Here is an 11947-nt window from a genome sequence, read left to right as displayed (position 1 = left end):
TGCACAAAAGCAAATAATTACTTGAAATATGATACCAAAGCTCAAGTGTAGAGATACTTTCAACACTAAGAATGAGAGAACTTAGTGCCCCCAATCACGAGCAAACTGTATTATTATCCGGTTATTATGATTGCCTTAATGTGAGTTATGTCTTACATGTTAGGGGTTAACACCGTCCGAACATGAGTTATGTTTTACACTTTGAGGGATAATGTCTTTGTTACATAAGTTATTGTCTACGTAACAAGATAGATTTCGTTGAGTTGTGTTCGACCATCTTCTTCAGATAGGCTCAATAGCCATTCAAGTGGTGGCAAAGATATGACTTCTAATTAATTAGTTAACAAAATTAAACCCCCCCAGAAAAGACCCAATGAATAGCTGACGATGGTAGAAAGAGTTAGAACAAATAATAAATGGCATAAGAGTGTGGTTTCCACACGAATACCACAAACTCTTATTAATTTAATAAATAAAACAAAGGGACCCTTATGTGGTTTTGATGTGAAAAATGAGAAGTTGGGTATGTCAACCTCATATGAACTGAAATGATACATATTATTCTTTGATACCATTCACACTGGTAGCAAGCTTAATGGCATGTAGATTGACTCATCAAATGACACTGATTAATTAATGGTGGAAAGCCACCATTGTATCTTATCGTGTATAGAAAACTTAATTTTTTGTATGTATGGTATGCCTTTAAAAAAATAAAAAAATAAAAAATTATAATTCACATTACTAAAATTTTAAATTTTTTTTTTATTTATCTCTACTACATCATCATTTGTTTAAAAAAATATATGAATCCGTATCGGTATCGTAAGATACATTTAATGTATTGTATTAATTCGATACACCTTATGATGTGTATTATTTTTTATTTGTATAGTATTGTATCATAAAATACATATCGTATATCATAAAATGTTGATAACTATGACTTCATGCTTCACCTCATAGTCCTTCCCTTTTGATTAACAACAATAACTAAACTTTATCAATTTAAGATAATATTGATCTTACCAAACTTATCTCAAGTGATTTATCATTTTTTATGACATTGACAAGTAAATTAAGCGATAATAAATTGAATGATATGGCCATAGTCTTATAATGAAAGTAAAATTGAGGAAAAATATTAGGAAAAGTAGTATTGCTCAATTGTTTAAGTTACTTGCACTCGTAAAATGCATGAAACTATCTTTTAGCGATTACTCTTTATTGTTCTTTTAAGTCTAACATTGACGATAACATTCTTAGGTTTCAGGTTTGCAGTATTACACAAAGGTGTGCAAAATATCCAATGGGAACCGAAATTGTCAGGTATTCAATCGTTTGGTTCTGATTCTTACCTTGAATTGGAAACATGGATAAAGTTTGGGTTCTTAAAAAGATAAAACTGATTGGTTTTGGGTTAGGGTCTGATTCCTATTTTGTAGGAACCAAAATTGACCCAAAACCAACTCAAATACAATATTTTGATAATTAGAGTAGTTACATGATTCATCGTTAAATAAAAGCTAAAAACTTGTTTCCACCCAAAGGATGGTGAAATCCCAAGGTCCCATTTTGCAATTTTTAGAAACCCTAATACTCACCCATAAACCAATTTTTATTAAAAATCTCTATTAAAGTTAAAAATAAAATCGTTATTTACTAAAAAATTTAAAAAATTAAAATTTTTTCACGTTTTCCTTTTTAGATTTAAAAAATTAAGGTCTGATTCCTACTTTGTAAGAACCAAAATTAATCCGAAACTGACTCAAATACAATATTTCGATAATTAGATTGGTTACATGACCAACTAAAAAAAAAAAAAAAATTATACTAATCAAAACATTGTGGTTACTGTCCTCAATTTCTGAAACCATGTATAGTCAAATTAGTAAGCGTGAGACTGCAAATGATACATGGTGTACTCGAATAAATTATTTTGCTATAGAACCTAATACGTGAATTATACAATTGAAAAATATCCTGCAAACTTCGGAACAAGGAAGTTTAAGTGTGCACGAGTGTATGAAAAAGATGCAAAAAAGTGGCAGATGCATTTGCATAGATGGCCTAGGACTTGAGTATGACCCTCTACGATAAAAGTAACAATTTTGGTGGGAATGGTGGGGATATTGATGAGAGATCTCAGAAACTCGAGAAGCATTATGAATAAATCCAAGTTAGCTTTACCTTAATTTACTGGCAGGATTAATAGACCTATAGAAAGAACATTTGTGTATCTATACTTAAAACTAATCTCATGGGGTGTGAAAGAGCAATAATTTCCAGGAAGAAAAAAAAAGGGATCCTGCAACAAGAAAAATAGAATAGAATCTCTCAGGGGTGAAAATTATGCCAAAACAATGAAAAACAAGTGAAGGGTTTCACACTCTGGGTTTGAATTTCACAACAAAACAATTGAAGATTATTATTGATCATCTCAAAACATCGGAGAAAAAATTTGTAAACTGAAATTGAAAAGCAAGAAGGGCAGAACATATTCCAATAGAAAATCCGAACAGTAATTCTCAGCTTTTTACCCGCAGTAATTGCATCTTGTAATATTGCCGCATTGTTGGATTTAGACATCTGAAAAGAATCAGGAGGCATCTCTAAGGGAATCCCAGCTACATCATCAAATAATGGGGACTTCACGCCGGACAAAATAATACTTGGCATTCCAGAAATCTGCATATAATAAGTGTCTGTGTGGTTCAAGAATTATAAATCTTTTCCTTCTGACAAATCCCCGACCAGCAATCAGAACCTCTGAGAGTATAAAACAACTCAGCTCAAACATTCATCAGTCATGTACTTTACTGTATTTTGAAAAGGTTCTTCAGCTTCACAACCAACTTCCATTCCTCAATAGACAGTTCATCCTGAACATTCAACTTATGGTAAGCATCCAAACTTCAAATTACCGCTACGAAAAAGAAACTAGAAGTCCAATCACTAACTTACCCGATAATTGGCTTTGAGTATATCGATTGACTTCCTTGAAATGTGGCTGACAAGCTCATCCTCTATTTCAAAATGCCTGCCATACATTTTTTGCTGCTCCTCAGAATTAGAACCAACGATCTGTAAGAACACAAATGAAATGAGTAAATATTTAACTCCAATGAAACTTCAAAAGAAAGAAAGAAAAAACTGTGTTTGTTCAGTGTCACATCTTTCAATTTACAATGAAGACCAGGAACACCTCAAGAACAATTCAAGGGTAGTATTAGAGGTAAAAAAACCAAGCCGATTATAGATGGCTTGAGCTTGGCTTGATGGAGTAGGAATAGGAATCAAGCTCAAACTCAAACTTAACGAGCTTGGGTGTTGACGGCTTGAGCTCGGGAGTGCAAGTGAGGACTCCAGCTCGACTCCATAAATTACAATTAAACCCTATAAATTATATATTTATCAATTACTCTCATATTCAAAGTCTGAATAAGTTTAAACTTTTAAGAATTTATTGATATTATAATTGAGTTGAGTAGCAAGCTCAGAGTTTGAGCTTAGCTCAACAATAATTGAGCCAAACAGTGAGAAACTCACAAACGACGAATTACACCCCCCCCAAAAAAAAAAAACCGAGGTCAAAGAAATATGTTGTAAATAGATGATTTTAACAGTATTACAAGGAAAGCAGGTACAAACAACAGCAACAGCTAATCACTTGAATATGAATGACAGGTCACCTGAATTTCATGACAAAAATCAACAACAAAAGTCTGTTTAAAAATTATTGACAGGTTGGACCAGAATGAATAAGAGAACATTTCTCTTTCACAAAAAAAATACTTATAAAATTGTCTTTGTAACTCAAACAATTAAAAGGTACCATGAAACTGAGGGAAAGCAAATGCAATGTTGGAGAAGAAACAAGAGAGCAAGAACATGCAACATTTCAGAGACCGGTAAAATACAAACTTTATAATGAATTCTAACTACGCTAAACTGTCTATGATACAAAGACCAAGATCCTTGGGCATAAGGTTGTAAGATAAGGAGTAGCATGTTCCCTCCATATTTCCCAGCTTCATGAAAGATAAATTAGGGCAAAATGACACTCTCAACTTGCCTTTCCACTTTTCCAGCATTATAAAGGTTGAACCAACACAATAATTAGATTACTAACCCATAATTTAGTTAAGTATAAACAAATCAAATCATAAGTTCCCAGTGGCATCTGAAAACTGGTCATTGATTTTCTTTGATCATTTTCACAACTCTTAATTGCTTATCCAGGGATTCATCAAATTTCTTCCGTTTATCACAAGGACAAACTAATTCCATGGGTAATCCAAACATTCTTTTAACTTCAAAAACATTCTAAAAGATATCAGAAATCAGATTTCATACCTTGATGGCTACCTTCTGGCCTTTCTTGGCAACATCAACAGGTTTATGGTTATTTTCAACGGATGCAATTCGACCAATATCGATAAAGTCCCTTTGAGGAATGCAAATAGGAGTTCCAACCTGTATGAAATGCAGATAGAATCAGAGAACCTTACAACATATCAGCTTATTACACAAAATGACTTCTCATTCATTTTCACAAATTGGAAAGAGTTTAGTCAAACCAGCCTCTAAGCAACATATCTTCAGATGTGGAAATCTCATACAAACATTTATGCAAAACAAACACATATTAAGTGAACACTCTAAGATATTTTTATTCTTCATTCACCAAGAAGCTCACACGTAAGTGTCCTTGTTAAACGTTCGACAGTTTATACATGATCAGTGGTATATCACAGATTTTCACCTACCAAAACTAAACAGGAGAAAATATAAATTATAGTTTATACCTTTACTATGCCTTCAAGGACATCAACCCCCAACACAATTGGATCTTTCTTGTTAAACACGCAATTTGGTAAAATCTTGAGAACACATGGGAAGACTGCTTCATCAGCAGCTTCCCTTTTCTTCTCCTCCCTAAGATTGTCAATATAAGCCTTGAATTGATCAAATAGGTGGTAAATGATATCAGCAATGAAAATTTTCACACCAAGTTCATCCGCTAGTTCCCGAGACTCTGGTGTCACTTTGACATCAAATGCCAAGATAGTGGCATACTCCTTCTTCTTCTCAAGCATTACGCTGGCCTTCATGACATCCTTTTTGTGTACAGGGCCTATGTTTATACCACTGACAGGTATATTCACTTCAGGGGTCTTCAAAAATTCCAGCAAAGCTTCCAAAGAACCCAAGGTAGATGCTTGTACACAAACTCCCTCACCGCTTTTGTCAATCCTGCTCATGACTGATTTCATATCTTCCATAGCTTCTTCCTTGATATCATCCAAATCATCATCAGGACCAACCACGTATAGACCTGTGCCAGCAATAGCATGCTCCAGGCCCTGCATCAGGATATAGATCATGGTAAAACGGGGAAATCATTTTACAGAAGAAAACTCAAGATGCAAAGGAAGCAAATTGGTCTTAATGATTATATGTTATGAAAGTTATAAACACCTGAGCAGTGATCTTAATACCCTGTGCAGCCTTGATTTCTTTATGATGCAGATAAGTTCCCTGAAATCAGATAGACATTTCATCATCAGACACAATAAATGCTTAGAAAAACTTAGGACGCAAATACATTAGAATAATAGAATGATGTAATCAACTTTAAGAGATAATAAGATTCTTGTTTCTCATGCACAGTTTCATCTCTTGAATCAGTTACTCATATTTACATCCCATTCTCCACCCAACTTGTGACTACTCCCAAATACTATAGCACAAGATTCCACTGTGGAATAGAGCTAATGGTTGAAGGAGCACTAATACTTGTTGGTCTTGACATCAAATGTGTTATATGCACACTGTTCAATCCTGTAGTTTATTCACTATCATTAAAGCGGTTTAAATAGTATTGCAGCCTTAATACCTGAAAGTTAGAAAGCAAACCAACACAGATTTCCTGCATAGGTTGCCTTTCAAAGTATTTATAAACTTAATCGGTGAAATCAATGCAGTTGAAATCCAAATGCTTTATAAATGTGATGCAAGAAGAGCATGTAATGCTTCAGTGATTGATGTTTCTAAACGCATAAAGTAACAATATGCCTTTGTAAGATTCAGAAGTGTTACTTAGAAGAGAACAGAAATATATGACAGATAACGAAAAAATTTGATAAGAAAAAACCTTACCTTAACTCGGAGTTCCTTCATTGGATGGGGTGTCAATAAAGCTCGAATTGTGGTAACAATAGGTCCCTAAAAAAAATTTAGTCATGAGAATCTAGTAACAGTTTTTCATCAGATTTTCTGCGAAAATGGTGAGTGGATTTAACAATGCTTGCCTGCAAGCCACAAACAACAATTTGATCTCCCTCATGAAGCACGCCATTGACCAACACAACATCAATTGTTGTTCCATGGCCTTCAATTACCTTGACCTCCAACACCGTACACTGAAATGCAGTTCAACAAAGAATACAGACCACCCAAATTTTCATTTTCCAGATATTAGTTTTTTTCCCTAATGAAACACAAAATCTTATTCTCCAAATTATGGCCAAAAAGTAGCAAACAGTGAAAATAACATTGTACGTTTTCTTTTTTCGTTTTCAAGATCTATTCATCAAAACCAGAAAGCCCTTTGAGTTATCCTATCTTTTTAATTTATTTTTTATAATAAATTTGGATTTGATTTTTAAAATTATTAAAAATATTAATAAGGTATCTCAATATATTATAAATTAAAAAAAATTTTCTGTATTTTCTGAGAAAAAATTACTGAAATCTCTTTGTTGTTTTCACCTTCAAAATGTTATTTTTAGAAAATATTATTCAAAGCAATCTTAACTCTTAATAATTGTAGTTTTTTTTCTTTTCATTTTCAAGATCTATTTGTCAAAACCAGAAAGCCCTTGAGTCATTTCATCTCATTAATTAATTTTTTATAATAAATTTGAATATGATTTTTAAAATTATTAAAAATATGAATTACGTATCTCAATAAATTATAAATTAAAAACCAATTTCTGTTACCCAATCTGTTCTGTTATTTTCAAGTTCCAAATGTTATTTTTAGAAAACAATATTCAATGCAATCTTAAATCTCAAAACCAAAACATGGATTTTTTATTTAATTTTTGAAAAACATTTTGGAAATAATCCAAAGAATTCCCATGTTCACAATAAAGAGAAGCACTCCATAAGGCAATCATAAAATAAAAGAAACAAACCTGCACTTCATTACTGAAAGTAAGCTTCTCAACCATTGTTTTCTGAGTCCACTGAACCAGTAATAATAACAGATCTGGAATGCCTTCTCCACTGAAACATAACAAACCCAATATTTTTGAAGAACAATTGCAAAAATTAAGATTCAGGATTCAAAAAGCAATTCAACCCAAGGCTCAGTGTGGAGCCTGTGACATACGTAATAGCACTTGTTGGAACAATACTGAAAGTCTCTCCCATTTCTTTATTTTTGTAGTATAATTCAGTATTCAATCCTTGCTCTTTAAACTGCGTTATAATCTGCCAAACCAACAAGAAAGAAAAAAGATAATAAGAAGTAGAAACAGGACCTGCAAACACAGAAAACGAATGACAATAGAACTGACCAAATGTAAATCACCTGTACAAGCCTCATGTTAAATTCATTTTGTACATCTTTTGATTGTTGTTTCATGGATTTTATAATAGGAGCATTGCGAGTGGTTTTCCAACCATAGAGTCTGTCGACCTGCAAAAGTAAAAGATAATCAAACGGAAGCAATCATCAATCAGAAAAGGTAAAATAATGGTTACTCTAAAGATGAAAATATGAATTGAATCTAACCTTGTTCAATGCAATGATAAACTCTGTATTCCTCATTTTCAAAAGATTGAGTGACTCTATAGTTTGTGGCTCTAAGCCATGCATTATGTCAACCACCAAAATTGCAATATCACATAGCCCTGAACCACGTGATCGCAGATTTGTAAAAGATTCATGACCAGGGGTATCAATAACTAATAAACCTGGGACCTTCAATTTTGCATCAGCTTTCAATTCCTTGGTTCTCTCACGTAAGTTAACAGCGGGGAAGTACGTCGCACCAATCTGTTGAGTAATGCCCCCAGCCTCACCTTCCTGAACATGAGTACCTCGGATGCAATCCAGCAGCTTTGTTTTACCGGTGTCAACATGGCCCATGATACAGCAGATTGGGGAACGAAGATTTTCTTCAACCTCTTTAGAGGTAGCATCTGCACTTGGTGCTTTAGTCTTAGCTCCAGCCTCTTTCCTCTTAGTCTTGTCTGCAACTTCAACATCAGGCAGGCTTTCCTTATTCTCAGCATCTTGCGATTTCATCGATTGCACAGGCATGGCTCTCTTGGCTGCAACTTGGGCTGTAAAATGAAAAATAAAGCAAGCTTATTTATGTGAGGCAAAAGATGGCGAGAACAAGGAAAAAAGAAACTCCAAATGCCATAAAAAGGATCAACTTTACCTGTCTTACTCTCTTTCTTTACACCAGGTTCCGGCCCAGAATCAACCTCTTCATCATCAAATGTGCCTTTGACATTAAGATTAACATCATCCCAGCTCTTTGCGTCCCAATCCATATCATCATCTTCCTCTTCATTTCCATTTTGCTCAGACACATCAACAACTTCTGGCTTCTCTTCCAAGGTCAATGATTCCCCTTCTTCGACCTTCTTTGTTTTCGAAGAATCCAACTCACCAATGGTTTCCAGCGGCTCTTGCTCTTTTTCTTTTCTTTCTGCAATCTCCTCCACCTTAGAAGATGCAGCACCATTTGCTTGATGGTGAGCTGGTTTTGACTTCTTTGTCTGGTATTTGGGCCTTTTTGGTTGTGCACTTTCCTTGTCACCAGCAGGGAGAGCAATTCCTGCATTAGCCAGTATCCGGTTTCTCATAGCTTCCAACCGACGAGCTTCTTCCTTCTGCTTCCCTGTTAAAAGCTTGCCTTCCTGTTTCTTCTTCAGGAGCTTCTCCTTTTCCTTTTCCTTCTTCCTACGTTTAGCCTCTTCTGCTTGCCTCTCAAGTTCTGCTTGCCTTCTTCGCTCCTCTTCTTCCTTCCTCATCCTTTCCTCTTCTTCCCTTTTCTTCCTCTCCTCAGCTTCTTTTCGTCTAGCAAGTGCTTCCTGCATCTCTCTCACTTGCTTTGAAACTTTAGGTCCTTTATTCTTCCCATCAACCTTTTTGGGTTCTGCTTCCAGTGTTTCTTCTGCTGCTGCAACAGCAGCAGCAGCCGCAGCTGCCTTCTTCTCTTTTTCCTTCTCCTTCTTCTTTTTTCTCTTCTTTGCAGCAGCAGACTCCTCTTTTTCTTCCTCCTCTTCCTTCTCATCAGCAGCATCTGCCGGTTGAACTGATTCAACCAGTTCAGGAGGCTGAACTTGTACTTTCTCATCTTGCGGAGGAATAGTGACGGGTTTCAAAGTGGCAGGTGCTTCACCGAGCTCTGCAAGGATCTTATCCAAATCATCCTCTTCTTGAGCTGTCCTTCCACTCTTCTTTTTCTTCTTCTTACTCTTTGATGTCTCTGCCACCTCTTCCTTCTTACTAACCTTAGAATCATTAGAGTCAATATGACTAGTTCCCACAATCTGTTGTTCTGATTCAACTGCATCTGTAGCATCACTCCCAAGTCCAGATTCTTTACCCAATGAAGCAAAAGCACTATTACTCTTCTTCTTAGAAGACTTCTTCTTACCCGTAAATGAAATTACAGGTTCATCTTCATCCTCAACTTTAGTAGGTTCATCATCATCATTTTCCTCATCGAGCAATACTGCACTAAATGAAACACCACTTTTCTTTGAAGACTTTGACGACTTCTTTTTCTTCCCAGAGAAAGTAATTGGTCCAACATCATCATCCTCATCTTTCCTCTCCTCCTCATCAACAGCTTCATCATCATCGAGCCCCGCAAATGTAGAAGCTGCAAACATACTCCCACCCCCCTTTTTGTCATCCTTCTTTGACTTCTTATTCCCTTTAAAAGAAATTTCCGGCACATCATCCTTGTCATCTTTACTCTCCTCGACAACATTATCATTATCAACTACCTCGCTTTCACCTTCACTAGTACTATCAATCGCATCAAAAGCTGATGCTGTAAACAAACTACCACTCTTTTTCCCACCTTTCTTCGATGGCTTCTTTTTACCAGTGAAACTAACTACAGAATCATCCTCTGCCTCACTATCTTTACTCCCATTATCATCTTCCTCTTCAAGTGACCCAAAAACTGATGATGAAAAAACACTATTCCCACCTTTCTTCCCCTTAGACTTCTTTTTAGTACTAGTCTCAATTGCCTCAACATCATCCTTTTCCTCCCCATCCAAATCATCGTCATCGTCATCATCTTTTCTAGAACCTTTTTTATTTGCCTTTTTACCCTTCTTTTTCCCAGTAATCACCACCTTCTCTTCTTGAGCTGGTGACTCCTCAGACAGTTCAGTACCAATAGAGTACTCATCATCATCAATAACAACCGCCTTCTTCTTAGATTTTCCGCCACCGCCCTGGGCGGCAACAGGCGCGTTGTTCTCATCGTCTCTCGCTGTTGGCTTCTTTCTACCCATCGAAATTCAGGGTTTAACTCGACAAATTTCAGTTAAATCCGATCAACTTAAGTCTCTAAAAATCGGAATCTCAGAATCCCAGTCAATATCAAAAATGAAAATAAAAAAGAATCAAGAAACGTGCGTATATAAAATATTGCACACAATCGGGTACAAATATGAATAAAGTTAAATTATATAAAACATAATAAAAAACAAAGCAAGGAAATGAATCGAAATCTGTATATTTTTTGTGATAGGGAAAGAGAAAGGGAGAGAAAGAGAGCTAACTTGAAGCGATAGCGACGAAAGGAAGAGCAGAAAGTGATTGAAGATTGAAGAGAGAGACGAGAAGCATAAAGTTTATCTGTAAGTATTTAAGGCGTTTTTTTTTTTTTTTAATTTTAAGTTTTGGGCCGCTGGTCAAGCGAAGAAGAGAAGGAGACAAGGAGAAATTTTATGTTAGAGAAAGCAAAAAATGCGTACCTAGGGTTGTCCATGGGCCGGGTTGAAGTAACCCTCGATTGCATCCGGAATAAAATTCCTATCACTGTTTTTTTAAATTTGTTTATGAGTTGGACTGAATAAATAAAACAAAAATATTTCTGATATCCATTTTATTTATTATATTTATGAATAAATTTATCTTTTATCAATAATTGAAGAAAAATATTTTGTGTATATATTTTTATATTATTTAATTATATAATAATATATTATTTATGTATATAAAATTATATTCAAATTGAATTTATTCAAATTTAAACTAAGCTCAAATGAGCTTAAACCTAAGAGTTCAATTTTTTCGAACTCAAATTCGAGCTTAAATTTTAAGGTTGTTCAACTTATCAAATTCATAAATTTGAAAAATTTGAAATAAATCAATTAAAATAATTTTATTTTGATTAATATATATCAAAATAATATTATTTTTGTACTAAATTGAACCCAATTCTTTTCAAACTAATTGAATTCAAATACTTTTAAAACAAATTCAAATTTGACACAAACTCAAATCGTGTCAAACACGAGAAGGGCTCTGTTTTAATCCAGCCTTCCGTGGACCCAACTTTGAATTGATAATGTCTATCTTTTTTTTTTATTTTTCACAAATGATAAATTAGATGTTCCAAAGGATAAAAAATTGGTCGCTTTCTTAAGGTTCAATATTCTCTATAAGATTTTAGAAATCATAAAAATATTTTTGTATTTTTTAAAAATTATTAACGTACTATTATAAATTATAATATGCTGAATTAATGAATGTTTGCCTGATTATCTTTTTGTTACATGTTTTATCACGAAAGTTTAATTATAGAAGAATTTCTATAATTATATTAACCATATAAAATTTAAAAGTATAAAGTTTTTGTACCGATGTAATTCCCTAGTTATCTCTCAAAAG

At 34.4% G+C, this 11947-nt stretch overlaps 1 protein-coding gene across 1 annotated transcript; it reads right to left on the bottom strand.

The window, feature by feature from the left end:
* Nucleotides 1-2364: 2364 nt before the first annotated feature.
* LOC123202579 (eukaryotic translation initiation factor 5B-like) lies at nt 2365-10959 on the bottom strand. The gene is made up of 12 exons (XM_044618521.1): nt 8460-10959; nt 7805-8358; nt 7601-7708; nt 7400-7500; nt 7203-7293; nt 6315-6425; nt 6163-6228; nt 5482-5541; nt 4809-5366; nt 4357-4476; nt 2965-3084; nt 2365-2882 (listed from the first exon to the last, which is right to left on the bottom strand). Exons 1-12 carry the CDS (start codon nt 10561-10563, stop codon nt 2817-2819), a joined length of 4059 nt encoding a protein of 1352 aa, XP_044474456.1. The 5' UTR covers nt 10564-10959; the 3' UTR covers nt 2365-2816.
* Between the last annotated feature and the right edge of the window lie 988 nt (nt 10960-11947).

Source organism: Mangifera indica, chromosome 19, assembly GCF_011075055.1.
Source record: "Mangifera indica cultivar Alphonso chromosome 19, CATAS_Mindica_2.1, whole genome shotgun sequence".
NCBI classification, from domain to species: domain Eukaryota; kingdom Viridiplantae; phylum Streptophyta; class Magnoliopsida; order Sapindales; family Anacardiaceae; genus Mangifera; species Mangifera indica.
This window is presented reverse-complemented; position numbering and strand designations above follow the sequence as displayed.

Coding starts and splice junctions, on each gene's coding strand:
- LOC123202579 (XM_044618521.1), bottom strand. CDS start 10,563: ATGGGTAGAAAGAAGCCAACAGCGAGAGACGATGAGAACAACGCGCCT. Junction 7,501..7,600: donor TTAACATGAGGCTTGTACAG/GTGATTTACATT, acceptor TTGGTTTGGCAG/ATTATAACGCAGTTTAAAGA. Junction 3,085..4,356: donor GCCAGAAGGTAGCCATCAAG/GTATGAAATCTG, acceptor GTGTTCTTACAG/ATCGTTGGTTCTAATTCTGA.